Here is a 14,418-nt window from a genome sequence, read left to right as displayed (position 1 = left end):
ATTAACAAATCTTACTGTTGTTAGAAAAACAATTCCATGAGCAAGTACACGTAGAAACAAAGACAAACAGGTTTCTTCACTGAAAGAACATGCTAGGCATTGTGAACTCTGTAATCGGTAGGTTCCCAAAGGATATGGATTCACTGGCCCCTCATAGCTTCGCTAAGGTCCAAAGTCTTTGACAAGGATTAAGTGGATTCAATGAGAATTTCGTTAAGTCCGTGGATTTGTAACCATCATTTTAGGTGAGTTTGGGGGGGACCTCTGCAAGCCTCCTTAGGTTAGCGGCACTGGGCGAGCCACGCTCTAGAGTCTGGCTGTGAGTGTGGATAACCTTCACTCGGGCTCAGAAGCCAGACTATTGTGCTCACATCCCAGCTACGCTACCTATTTACTAGTTGGGAGACCCTGGACTAATGAACTAACCCTTCTAATACTCAGCGCCTGATACATAAAATGACAATAATAATAATAACGATGATGATACCTATCCTACAAGGTTACTAAAGCAATGAATAAGATGATACATGGAAAGCACGTAGAGGAGGGTCTGGCACTTAGTAGGTTCTCAATAAATATGAGTTGTTATTATCGTCAACACTATTACACACTCCCCACCATCTCATGATTTTTAAAAAGTGTTTCTCTTTTTGTCTAAGTGAGACCAGGAAACCCAACAGATAAAGCAGATGAAAGCAGAGTTGCTTGATTCAAGAGTGCCTGGGTCCCCCACCCCACCCCAGGGGACACTTCAGAACAGGTGTAAAAACAACCATTTGCACACTATTTTGAAAACCAGAACACTAAAGTTTGCAACCCATCGATGTGACCCTCCATGGAATTTCTGATTAAATTAACAACGTAAAAGTATATAAAGGAGTGCTTATTTAAATACTTAAATATTATCTGGGTTCTTTCCAGGTTTCCATCGTTACTCTTTTATCTCACTTTGACTCAGGCTGTGCAAAGCTTTATTCACACATTCAGTTTTCAACCAACACTACTGTTGAAAACTATGCAAAGCCAGGGGTATTTATGAAAGTCTCCCTCTTGTGGCAGTGTGGTCTGATATAAAACATAATTCTCAACGCAGATCTTATTTTAATACCTAAATATTTCTTTATTCCTCTATCAATATATAATCACATTTCATCCCTACTTCTTGTGGTACACTTCTTTTTGACGTGAAGAATTTTTGCTCCAATCTAAATGCTCCCTCCTGAGCTTCTTGGTATTTATGAGCTAATATTACCATTGCATTTCATTAAAAAATTACTTTGAGTGTATAATTTTGTTGACATATGAGCAAAGGTATAAATACCTAGAAGCGGGTGGGAAATCCCACATCTGCAAGGTCTTGCATGGTATTTTGCTCAGCACCACATTTTGGAGAAGGGTGGTACTAGTATCAGGTGCCTCTCTTTCCCATGTTTTCTAAGGTTTGAAAGCAAGACACTGGTTCTAAGCTGTAAATCTTCAAAATGAAGAAAAAATTGGATGACTCTCACAAACATAATGTTGAATGATTGAAATGAGTTTCGGGCTCCGTTTGTTGATATCGATTCAGCTACACTCAGGGCCATTTCTAATAACAAAGGTGTTTCTCCTTTGTAACGAGTCAAGTGTACTCACTGCACACTTAGTGGACCACAAACGGGTGAGGGAGTAAATAAACGTAAACCGGAAGAAATGAGGACGGTCTTACCGCCCAGCCCCCAGGGCAGAACTGAGCCTGGAGCTGGGGAGAGGGGCAGGCTCACCTGAGGATGAAGCACTGAGGTCTCTGCTCCTGGAAAAGCTGGTGGAAGGCTCTCTCCGCACAGGAGAAAATGTGCGGTGGCAGAGAAGGACAGGGCTGCCCCGCACTGCCCAGGTACAGCTGGGAGACCTGGAAAACAGGGCAGCACACAGGCAGGAATCTCCGTGAAAAGGGCTCAGGATCCTTTACCTCACGACGCAATTGACAGATTTCCCATACACAGAAGCATATAAAGCTCTAATTCTGAGTCTCACTTGTAAACACAAACCATTTGCACAATGCTGCCCTTTTCTCAGCACATTTTAAGCATCCGTAATGACAAAACGGAGACATACATCTGAGCCTTCATTATTTGGTTTGCAGGCTTTAAATCACTTGGCTGTCTTCAAAAAGAGCAACTCCCCAAAATCCAGTTCAATAGCTATCCATGAAGTAAGCTGAAACGGTGGCAATTTATATCAAATGCAATTTCTCTCAGCAACATTTAATTTCAGCAACATAAGATGGTTATGAGGATATTTAATTTGAAAAGAAAGCAGTTGCATCTGAAACATACAAATTTACAAATTTCTAGGAAAAAAAGACAAAATGAACTTGACTTCAGTGCAACGGTGATTTTTAATGATTGCCACGGTGATTCAGTGCTAGTATTCTTAGTCCTTTTGAGTTTCGAGTGAATTGCATTATATTAGAATCAAAACTAAATGATAGGAGGACTTCTGAGTCATGAAGAAATATCAGACAAACTTAATTTTTATTCTGCAAAATAACTGGCTTGTATCTTCAAAGATGTCAAGGTTGGAAAGTTCAGGGGTAGATTGAGGGACTGTTCCAAATTGAAAGAAATTAAAGCGCCCAGTGGTCAGCGCACCCTGTGATGGTGGACTGGATCTTTGGTTGTTTGGGCATCACTGAGACAACGGAAAAGACTTGAATGAAGCCTCCTGATTAAATGGTAACAGCTCTAATTTCCCAATTTTGATGATTGTATGGAGGTTACATAGGAAAATGGCGTTGTTTTTAGTAAATACACAGTACATGTCCTCAAGGTTGATGGGACAACATGCCCGCAAATTATTTTAAAATGGTTGAAGGAAAAAAGTTGTTTGTACTCATTATTTGCAATTTTTCCATAAGTGTAAAGTTATTTCAAATTATAGGGGAAATAATTTTTTAAAGTAGAATCAATGATCTACAGCTACAAGAAAAAAGTGGATGACTCTCACAAATATAATGTTGAATGGAATCTATCAGATACCTATGAGAACACACTATGAGATCCCATTTACAGAGAGCAAAAAAAAAAAAAAGCAGGTGAAACCAATCTATGTATGCTGTTAGAAGTCAGCGTGGCGGTACTTTGGGCAAAGGGTTAGTGATTGGAAAGAGCAAGTGTGGGCTCTGGAGGCTGGGAATGTTCTACCTCTAGTGCTCGTGGAAAAGTACACTCAGAGATGAGCACTTTCCTGTATGCGTTATATCCCAATAAAAACATCAAAAGCCTAAGTCATTAAACATTGCAGTTCTGGTGCAGAGAGAGAAAAAGGAACCGCTGGAACAGACTACAGAACTCAACTCAGGCCCACAAGGTGAGATTTGGGGGCCGCAGGGCTGTGTCACTTATCCTTAAAGGAAGCTGTCAAGAAAATTGATATTCGTAAAGGAAACAAACATCACTATCTCATGCCATGTGTAAAACTAAATTCCAACTGAATTTAAGTTCCAAATATGAACAGCAAAGATTAACACATTTAGAAAAGTATGTAAAAACAGTACTCTTATGATTTGGGAGTAAGGGAAGAGGGGTCAAAAACACAAATTTTGGGGGGAAAAATCCTACAACATTAGAGCTAACAACTCCTGTTCAACCACAAACAGCATACATATAATAATAAAAAAAACTGAGGCGAAGGCAGAGAGGAAAGTAAGCTGGGCAAACAATCAATAAATTATCAGCATTTTATAAACGACTCTCACAAATCAATAAGAAAAACTGGAAACAAAATAGAAAATTGGGCAAAGAATGTAAGCGGAAAAGAAAGGCCAATACATGTGAGAAAAGATGAAAAAACAACTCTCCTCGTAACCAAGGAAATGCTATTTCAAACAATAAGGTGATATAGTACACATGAACTATTGGTAACTTTATCAATAATAGCTTAATAATGATGACGATGGCCTCACTTGCTATATGCTTGCTGCTTTTCTCAGCATTTTACACTCACTCATCCAATTCTCCTAGAACCCTGAGACTTGGATATGAGGATGATTTTCCTGTTTACAGATGAGGAAACTGATGCAAAGAAAAATTAGTGACAGGTCCAAGGTCACATGGCAAGTTAGTGGTGGAGCTTGACTTCAAAATGGAAGTTTTCTCTAGGGCTGAAAAACATGTATAATACTGAGTGTTGTTCTAAGAAATTCTACGTGTAATTTGGCAGTAACTTCTAAACTTGAGGTAGGTTTGACTAGCGATCTCTCTGTAGAAATTCTCAAACATGAACCAAGAACTACATACCAAACAATCCTCAGCACTCTCTGTAAGAGCAGAAAACAAGAAAGTAATTCTACAATAGGGATTAATGAATAAATATAAATAATTGTGTATTAAAACAATAAAACACTATAGGTTATTTAGAATGAATTAACTAGACCCGAACCTTTTATCATGGAAAATTTTTGAAAGCATAATGATTAATGACGATTTTTGTTGTAAAAGAATATAGTTAGTATATTCTCTGAGTAAATTAAAACAGAAAATAATGGCATATGCAGTTTTTATTGCATATATTTGTGCATGTATACAGAATGAACAGACAGAAGACTGGATAAAAGGATAACTTTGGTGATGTATATGTATAGTTGATTCACTTTGTTATAAAGCAGAAACTAACACACCATTGTAAAGCAATTATACTCCAATAAAGATGTTAAAAAAATCTATTAATGGATAATAAAGAACAGTACATTAAAAAAAAAAAGGGTAACTTTGGGATAGTGATTGTCATCTTTTGTGAAAAGGAACAGGCTGAAGTGGAACTCAGTCTGTGCTGACATCACACAGTGTCACTTAATCTCAGACACCGTGTAATTGAAACATGCCTTTATTTTCTGTACCACCCAGAAAATAACATTACAATTAAACTAGCACACAATGTCTTGGTATCACATCTTTAAAGCTGCATCCCAACCTCAGGAGTGCATGTGAAAAAAGATGGCACTTTTTATTTTAAATTTTTTAAGAGATACAAGACATGTATGGGGGGTGGGCACACCATTGTCTATTATACTTGAACTTTTTGCATTTTGAATTATTCCAGAATTTAAAATAAATATAAAAGATATTTGAATGATAGTGACGTCTACATGATAATTCATCAGCCAGCTAGGAAGGTTTAGCCCACCTTTGTTTTCTTGCAGGATAAATTTCTGTTCTGCGTTTGTTTGGTTTTTTTTAAACTTGCACTAACACTATTCACTTTCTCCCCAAGTCCAACCTGGATCTAATCTAATTTTGACAAAATGCTTTTAAACTCCATTTGTTTTTGTAAAGTCCTAGTAAGGATTTCGTTAGATGTTATCAAAAAAGTGAGATCCAAGAGACCCAGGAGCATGCCTGTATCTACGTGTACGTGGGGTTCATCTCACATTCCTGCTGTGTTTCTTCAAACCTATTTAGAGTTAGGTATTCTCCTTAGGCTAAGTTTCACTACACTTTAGATGTGGTAAAGAATCGTGAGTGTCCAAAGTTTTTTCATGATAATCAAACCAATAACCTTTCTCAGTTCCCTTTTCTTGTAAATCTTCTTCTTTTCATGCGACGTTAGAGTTTGTATTGTAGAATACTCCATTGCTACCACCTGGTAATACTTTGCTTGATGCTAATTCTACACTTAAGAAGTAATGTAAATATGAAATAATAATTTTAATAGAATAGCATTTTCCACTTATTTATATTGAACCTTGAAGGTTTTCACCAAGCCGTTCTAGTTTTCTGAGTGATTGACAAACCACCGACTTTACATTGGTTACCATGATCATTACTAATATTATTGCATGTTCTCATTTGGTCCAGAAAATATTGTCAGGGTCAGACCCTTCCTTTCCCACAGGCCATCGCTCTCCATTTCACCTTATTCTCTCCATGTCTGTATCATTTGGGAACAAGAGGATTTTGGTCCGTGGACATTTTAAGTGCTCTTTCACAACTGAGATGGCATCACATAAGCTTCATTCCGGTTATCTCTAGTCTTATCTCTAGTCTCTAGAGTCTAGCTGGACTCTGTGATCCCATATAAATAAGGTCCTTCTTTATGGATCAATTCCCTCCTATTTTCCACTGTGCACGATACCTGTCAACAAACATCCAGGAGATTGCAGGATGCTGCCACGCTCTGATTTCTGAAGCCAACCATGCAGTCTGTAGCTTATGCGAGGGCCATTCACGGGCCCCTGACATCAGGGTCCTGGTAATCTGTGGAACCTGATGCCAAGGGCTTGATGGGGCGTGGCTGCTGCTTTCACACCAGAGTCTGAACATGTCACTCCACTTGCCTGATTGGATTTCCCACTCATTATCTTACACCTATATATAGATGACATACTCCGAAAAAAAAAAAGTTTGTTTTATACAAATGACTAATTATATGTCTCTGGGCTCAGCATTTGGGTCCCTGAGAGTACTCTGTCCTGCATCTGCTCTGGGGCTACATGACCTGGATTTAAATTGTCTCTTCCACTCATGAGAAAACTTTAGAAAGCCTAGTTAATCTCCTGAAGTCTCAGTTTATCCATCTGCAAAGAGGGAATGGTAACACTTACACTGATTGGGTCCCTTTTGGGATTAAATGTGGTAGCATATGTAAAGCCCTTTGCAGCAGGCCTGCCATGTGCTAAACCCTATACTAAGCCCAGTAGAGTTCTCCTTCCCTGGCTAAGAAGCCCAGCCACCCTAGCTACTTGCCAAATCCCGACATGCCTGGCCATGGGAACATCAGGAGTCCAGCAGCATCTGAAAGTCAATGGAATGTGAAAGCAAAGGAAGCCCTAGGCCTGGCATCCCACACTAGGTGCCGTGTTACACTTTGGAGGAGCTTAATCTCACCTATAATTTGAGGATTCAGGATGACTGATCAGTTTTGTACTGTGTGTAGTCAAAAATACAACCTTGAGAAGTCACCCCCGGGTACTTATCCTGAATGTGTCATCCTTTTGCACACTGAGATTTCAAGGTGATCTATCTTTGGTTTGTGAACTCCATAGTAAAGGTTATGGCGAGAAGCATCCGAGAAAAGTCTGATACTGAGTGTGAGAAGCCGATGCAGGTTCACTGCTCATGCATTTATTCTCAGACGTTCACCTGTGCATTGGTTTTCTGAATACTGCTTTGCCAATGCCGTAGGCTGGGTTCTTGAATGGCGCCATCTTCCCTGTCATTGTTACCTCCCCTCCCCCTTCTCCTCCTCTTCTTCCTCCCCCTCCTCCTCCTTCCCCTCCTTTTCCTGCACCTTTTCCTATGACAGAACTCCCAAGATGATTATGGGTACCTGTAATTCCTTTTGCCCTCGTCGGTCATGCTTCCACACACACTTAGACAGCCCAGGGATGAGGCTGGGGTAGGAACGGGTGGAAGGAGGAGGGTGGGCAAGTTCCAAGGCAATTTTAAAGCAACGGTGGAATTGACTTTGGGTAAGAAGAGTGGAAGGTGGGGTAGTGAGAGGTCCTCTCGTACCCAGGAAGCATTTCTGTAATAATTCTTAGCAGCTTCCTCGGGAGTTAAGAGAGAGTAATCTCTTTCTCTCTTCCTCTCTCCTTCTCTCCCCTACCCCCATCCCCCCTCTGGCATCTACGAGTCTGTCCCTGCTTCAAGAACACACATCTCCTCCTTTCATCTCCTGCTCCTTATTAGGGATTCTGTTTCATACTGGAAGCAGCCTTGTGGCTGCACAAAACATAGAGAGCTCCCATGACAGTATATTTGATCCAAAAATACTAGGCAAAGATCATACTGTGTTTTCAGTTGCCTGGAATGATTTTCCAAAAGCAATTTCTCTTTTAATTTTGAGTCTCATGATTAAAGCTGGAAAGTCTTTTAGAAAAATGTATAAATGTAGTATCATCCTTTCTTATTCCATTGCTTTAACATCATAATACCCTTGTGAAAGTGGTCATGATGTTCAAAGAACTCTTAACCAACTGACCTTGAATTAATCAAAAATACATGGGAAGCAGAGTTAATATATGATTTTAGACGTCTGTCTAGTGACTACAATCACAAGAATTACACATTATAAGTGCAAAGAAATCTTTTGACAAAATAACATTCCTTGTCAATATTTTCTCAGAAGAAATTAAAGTCACTATTATCTAACCATTCAGTGTAGGATTTTCTGAGAAGCTTGATTTTACTTACTGTTTTGGTTTTTTCTTCTTAATCATTTGATACAAATAGGCATGTCTAGTGAGTGTTACTCTACATTATTAAATGATGTTTTAAATTTTATACTCACCATGGTGGAATAAATTGGAATCTCCTTGAATGGATTAACAAGCAGGAGGATGTCCCCAATAAAAGTCTGTTAAAAGGAAAGGATATAAATAGTCATTGGACCATATAAATAGCACCTTTAAAGTTAAAAATTACATAATTTTAAAATCACTGAGAAAATATAGAGAATAAGTAAAAATCACACTTTACCATTTTGTGAATTGTTTTAACAGTTTGTAAATAAATAGAAAATTCAAATAAAATTAAACCAATAGGCTTGTTCCATTGAACACATAACAAGTGAAATGACTGAATTCTAAGAATTTCTTATCTTAAAGGGGTTTTATAATCACCAGTTGAATAAAAACATACAAAATTAAAACACATGGCCAAATAGAATGGAGGCAGTGAACGGGATATGAATTCTATGTTGCTGCATAAGAATAATAATAAAATGTATAATAGAAAAGTTAGTAAAGCACAAAAAGCAAATAAAAATAATTTTAATTTAAAAGAGACAAGTAATGAGATACAAAGGCATAAAGAACAGATGGACCAAATAAAAATCAAATAATAAAATGTTAGATTTAAACCCAAATACATCAGTAATTATGTCAAATGCAAACTACTAAATAATTAAATGACAAAGATTATGAACTGGATTAAAATGCTAACTCAAATATAAAGACTAAGAAAACTTGAATGTTAAAGGACGAAGCAAGATACACATGAAAACAGTAATAACTGCAAGAAAGGTGGTTTAGCAATATTCAATTCACAGAAAACAGACTTTAAGGTAGGAAGCAGTACCAGTGATAAAAAGGGACATTTCACAATAATAAAATGATAAATCAGGAAGATATAGCAATTCTAAAATTCTATGAGACTAAAATCTACCATAAAACTATAAGGAGAGAAACATGAACTCACAGTGATAGTGGGGAATCTTAACAATTTTTTCTTAGTAACTAATGGAACAGACAGGGGCGTAATACCTAACCTAACTGAAGCTGCCACCTCCCCCAGAAATGTGGTCTTGACCAGACAGTCAGGAATTTTCTGTTTGGTACCAGTAAGGTAATATGTCACATGGCCCCTCTCCATTCCCCAAAAGATGATGAGGTAATCGCTACATAGACCCCTCTGTTCCCCACAGGTAGTTACCTAAGCCTGAAGCACTATTTTTTATGACTTCCTTATCTTGCCTTTAAAACCCTTCCCTTTCTGTGGCCCTCTAGAGCTCCCCTCTACTAGCTAGATGGGGTGTTGCCCAATTCATGAATCATTCAATAAAGCCAATTAGATCACTAAAATTTACTCAGTTGAATTTTGTTTTTTAATAGTATTTTATATGAACTTTAGCAAAGCAGGGAATCCTAATTCTGATTATCCAGGTAGAGAGAGAAACCCAGTAGAGTTAGCAAAGAGAGTCTACGAAGGTGGTCCACTGTGTGGGGTTTGCGACGTGACTCGGATAAACAGGTGGGAAGTAGTTGTCATTTCAGATGAGAAAGTGCAAGACCAGCAGGGCTCCTGTTCCCCCTGAGTTCAGAGTCTAGCATGGCAGCAAGATGCTAATCAAACCACCAACGAGGTTTATAATCACAAGCGGTGAGAAGTGTGCTACAGAAAGATGGTCCACAGTGACTTAATCTGGAAGTTCTGGGAAGGTTTACTTAAAGACTGAAGAAGTATTGAGTGGGAGTTTATAAAACTATGTACTACGTGGAGGCAGAAAGAGAACTTTATGGAAAAAAAGACAGTCTAAGGGGAATCCCTGACGCAGGAAGGAGGGCAGCGACCAGTTACTAGGAATCATCCATGAGAGTGTTTAGGGACCAGATCATGAATAAGGCTTGTGGCTGTCCTTCCAAGAAAAATGACAAGCCTCAGAAAAGGATTAAGACTGGGAGTTTCGAGATTACATTTGTTCTTTACGAAAATTACTCTAGTTCATTATGAAGTTTCCTCTAGAAAGTCAGGAGGCTATTGGAGAAAAGATGATGAGGATGGTGCCCACTGGGATGCAGAGTAGTAGATTAAATGATATTTGGGAGATAAAGCCACTTGAAAAGCATGAAAGAAATAAGAGAAATCAAAACTATTCAAGCAGTGGTCTGCTGATAATGTGATTAAGAAGTTAAAACGAAGAAGAATCAACACGATGCTGGAAAAGGAGAGACAAGAGAACAAAAATAACACAAAAGCAACAGGGTAGTAACAGACCAAACTAATCAGGCTTCACCACTTTCTGCTGATGACTCAATTCCATTAATTTTGATAGAAGTATTTAATTTTAAGTGTATTTACAGTGGCGGGCAATTTATCCCATCATTAAGACACTGCATTGAACGTTCATGGGTTAGTCAGCACCTGACAATTTATTGCTTGTAAAGAAATCTCAGATTTCACATTTACATGAAAATTACTTAATCAGTTTCTCAGTAGAGTAGGAAAAAAAAAACGGGTGTTATCAAAACGGGATAGTAGACATATGCATAATCAGATTTCTCTATAGACATTCTGATTGAATTGCTCTGAGATGAATTTAACAAAATCAATGAGAGACAGAGAAAGACATTGAGACTGCACAGTGTCAAAACTGATACACGTATTGGAAGGAATAACACATATAAACCAGAAGGGAACCACAGCAAATCAATTCTCCATGTTGTTTGTCATCTGAGTCATATATTTGTATGCTATTATCAGAGATGTGTATATAAATTATTTACTAGACAAAGACATTTCCTGATAATTTAGAAGAACAATAGTTTTTCTTTCATGCAAATAGAGAAGCATCCTCTATGCACACTTAGCTTTTCCTCTTTAGCTTCATTCTCCAGATCTAGGAGGCTGAGTTAAAGCAGATGAAACAAACAGCATTTTTATAAGTGATCTGCAGATCCTGCTGGTTCTAGCAAGATCTTCTTCTCCAGCAAACATGACAACAGGAAAGCTGTCTACCCTCAGGGTTTCAACTTTCTCTTAACAACCCTGAAATGTGAATCTTTGCAGAAATTGCCTTATAACTGAATCAGAAGAATTGACCCAAACTCTGAGAAATCCACCTTAAGCTATCAGCATGACCAGAAATAACAATGAGCCCCTTCCTCGTCATATTTGCAGCACTGAAGGGTGAAAATATGCAGCAAGACAAAAGCAGTGCAAAAGGCAATTTCAAGGGCACTTACATAGATCTGATTGTTCCCAAAGCGCTTCTGAATTTCATAAAGCAGGCTGCTGTCGGTAAGCTGGCTGAGCGTTGCCAGGTCGTCGTTCGGAGCGGGAGGTATCAGCTTGACCTGGGGCAAAAGTAGGTAAGATCAATCCTAATTGCTTTCCAATCAACTGTCTTCACAGTTGTTTGTTCCATTTTCAATTACATGTCAAAAGTTTACAGACCACATGAATTCGAAACTGTTATTAAAAGATGAAATGGTTCACTTGTAAGGAACAAAAAATTCAACAGTCACAGAAATGTATTCAGGTGAGAATCTCTGTTCTATACCCACCAGCCCGGGCACACATTCATACACGCACCTACACACACAACCTGCATGTGACCCCGCGTCCCTCCAATCATGAAGTCTAATTTAGACAGCTCTGAACTGTGCTGAGTCCTTTTTAAGACCAGCTGTTGAAAAACTCATGTTTTTCAGTGTTTCCAAAGCTAAAGGAAAACTCCTCTCACGAAACTGGAATGGGAAGAAAGCAGTGTGCCTGGACTTCAGTTTCTGAATACATGGAGGAAGGCACTGGAATTTAAAAGTAGCCTCTAGAATTTTGGCTTGTGAATTTTATTCTGCTCTACATTACTCCTAAGTTTAAAGTAGTGTGAGATTAAGATGATTCTGTCAGAAAGAAAAACACTGCTTTCCTACTCAATTTTATATTGAGTGACAGAGTTGAAAAACTGGACAATATTTCAAAGAAAAAAAGGTAAATTTGAAATATTTAAATTAGATAAAAATCTATTATTTACAAGTCAGAAATGGGCAATGTTTAGTTTTATTTATATAGACAAAGGTCTCTAGCAGGTTAGCATACATATTGAACTCCCAAAGCAATCATAAAAAGGAGAAAAACCAAGAGCAGGATGTCTTTTCCTTCAGAAGTAATGATTTACGCGAAGATAATAAAATTCCTCGTATAACCACAGCTCTCAGGAGCTCAAGGCAAATTTCTGCATGCACATTAAGAAAAAAAAAAGCATGAATAGCACTAACAGAAGTTTCACGTTTGTTCCAACAAGGCTGAAAGAGCTATTGCGGCATCTCTTTGGAATTCTTGAGGGTTTTCATCTCCAGTCACAGCTGCTGCAGGGGTTAGAGAAAGTACTACTAGGCTGACAGTAAAAATGTGAAGACTTCCCAGCCTGCTTGTAGTAATGAAACGTGAAAATACAGTGTTAGGGTAGATCAAGGGAAGAATTCCTCGTAGTTAGCATAACAGATTCCAAAATGATCAGGAATGAAGCTTTGATAATCAGTCTTAAGCAAGGGGCACATTCTTTCTAAAGATTCCTAAAGCGCTGTGACAGCTGATAATATGTCTGTGAATATTTTTATGTTATAGTTGTAGACTCAGTCGTGTATGCTACCAGTGTCTCCCAAACAATTATGACAACAGTCAAAACAGAGACGGGATAAATATGTAAAAAAAACAAAAAACAAAACTTAACATCTTCGCTAGGATTGATCATTATTGTTCTTATGAAGATATACAAATATCCATATATATACATACACTTCTCTCTATATATGTATACATTTCCAAAAATGGAAATCTGAAACACAAAACAGACATAATTCAGAATAGAAAGTCAGGAAGAAATTAGAGAAACACTTTGAGAAATGTTTCAAGACCCAAAAGGAATTTGCACCTTGGAAATACTCTGAATTCACTGATCCCTCGTCTCTACTTGCCAACACTGCTTTGAGTGCTGTCAAATTTCCTGTTTTGTTCTGTTTTGTTTGATTGTGTTTTCTCTCTCTAGGACATAAGTAGTGTATGTCCAGGAACCAGAAATTCAGTGGGCAAACAGAAGGTCTGACAATTGGGATAAGAGCAAGAAGATTCTGGGGAAAGGCTGTTTGCAGGAAAGAAATAAGTAGGCATGAAAGAAGAGGAAAGAAGAAATTAGAAAAGAATGAGCTGACCGGGATGGTCCTACAGGGAAAGGGGTGATGATCTGACAAAATATTAAGCTTCCCAAAGCTGAAGCCCATCACCGTGCCTGCACAGCACCTTGTTTTTACCTGCTTTGTATTCTATGAGATGTTTCTTAGAGAGTGCAATATATCAGGTCCTTTGCTTGCTGAGAATTTACACTTGTGTGTACCTGGATGCTGGTATGTCCGAGGACTACAGGAAGAGAACCATCACCAATCTTCAAAATCCCTATGTGCACGTGCAGCCATGGAACACACACTTTCTCTCCTGAGGGCAGCAGGGCTCTGGGAAATGAACCCGGAGCTTGCTGTCATGTCTCCAAAGAGCACTGGACACAGCAGAAAAGAAACACTTGTGACTCTAGGCTATTTGTTTAACTTTCTTGAGTTTAAGTTTGGTCGGTTTAAATACTCAATTTGAAACTTGAGAGTCAGTTAAGTAGCAAAAGTGAATTATAACTTGCCCACAGTAGAATTTTGGGGATTAATGGGCAGAAGACATTAATAGACATTTCTCCAAAGAAGACGTACAGATGGCCAAAAAGCACATGAAAAGCTGCACAACATCACTAATTATTAGAGAAATGCAAATCAAAACTACAGTGAGGTATCACCTCACACCAGTTAGAATGGGCATCATCAGAAAATCTACAAACAAAAAATGCTGGAGAGGGTGTGGAGAAAAGGGAACCCTCTTGCACTGTTGGTGGGAATGTAAATTGATACAGCCACTATGGAAAACAGTATGGAGGTTCCTTAAAAAACTAAAAATAGAATTACCATAAGACCCAGCAATCCCACTACTGGGCATATACCCTGAGAAAACCATAATTCAAAAAGAGTCATGTACCACAATGTTCATTGCAGCACTATTTACAATAGCCAGGTCATGGAAGCAACCTCAATGCCCATCGGCAGACGAATGGATAAAGAAGATATGGTACATATATACAATGGAATATTACTCAGCCATAAAAAGGAACGAAACTGGGTCATTT

At 38.4% G+C, this 14,418-nt stretch overlaps 1 protein-coding gene across 1 annotated transcript in view; it reads right to left on the bottom strand.

The window, feature by feature from the left end:
• The window catches only part of MYO16 (myosin XVI), a 543,552-nt gene that overhangs the window by 258,862 nt on the left and 270,272 nt on the right, over positions 1 to 14,418 (bottom strand). The window contains exons 11-13 of the mRNA XM_036831092.1: positions 11,441 to 11,551; positions 8,269 to 8,334; positions 1,761 to 1,888 (exon numbers count right to left, since the gene is read on the bottom strand). Of these exons, the coding sequence (XP_036686987.1) occupies positions 1,761 to 1,888; positions 8,269 to 8,334; positions 11,441 to 11,551 (305 nt within the window). The remainder of the gene's footprint in view (positions 1 to 1,760; positions 1,889 to 8,268; positions 8,335 to 11,440; positions 11,552 to 14,418) is intronic.

This window comes from Balaenoptera musculus, chromosome 18, assembly GCF_009873245.2.
Source record: "Balaenoptera musculus isolate JJ_BM4_2016_0621 chromosome 18, mBalMus1.pri.v3, whole genome shotgun sequence".
Lineage (NCBI taxonomy): Eukaryota > Metazoa > Chordata > Mammalia > Artiodactyla > Balaenopteridae > Balaenoptera > Balaenoptera musculus.
The sequence above is the reverse complement of the archived record's forward strand: the minus strand, read 5'-3'. Positions and strand labels throughout refer to the sequence as shown.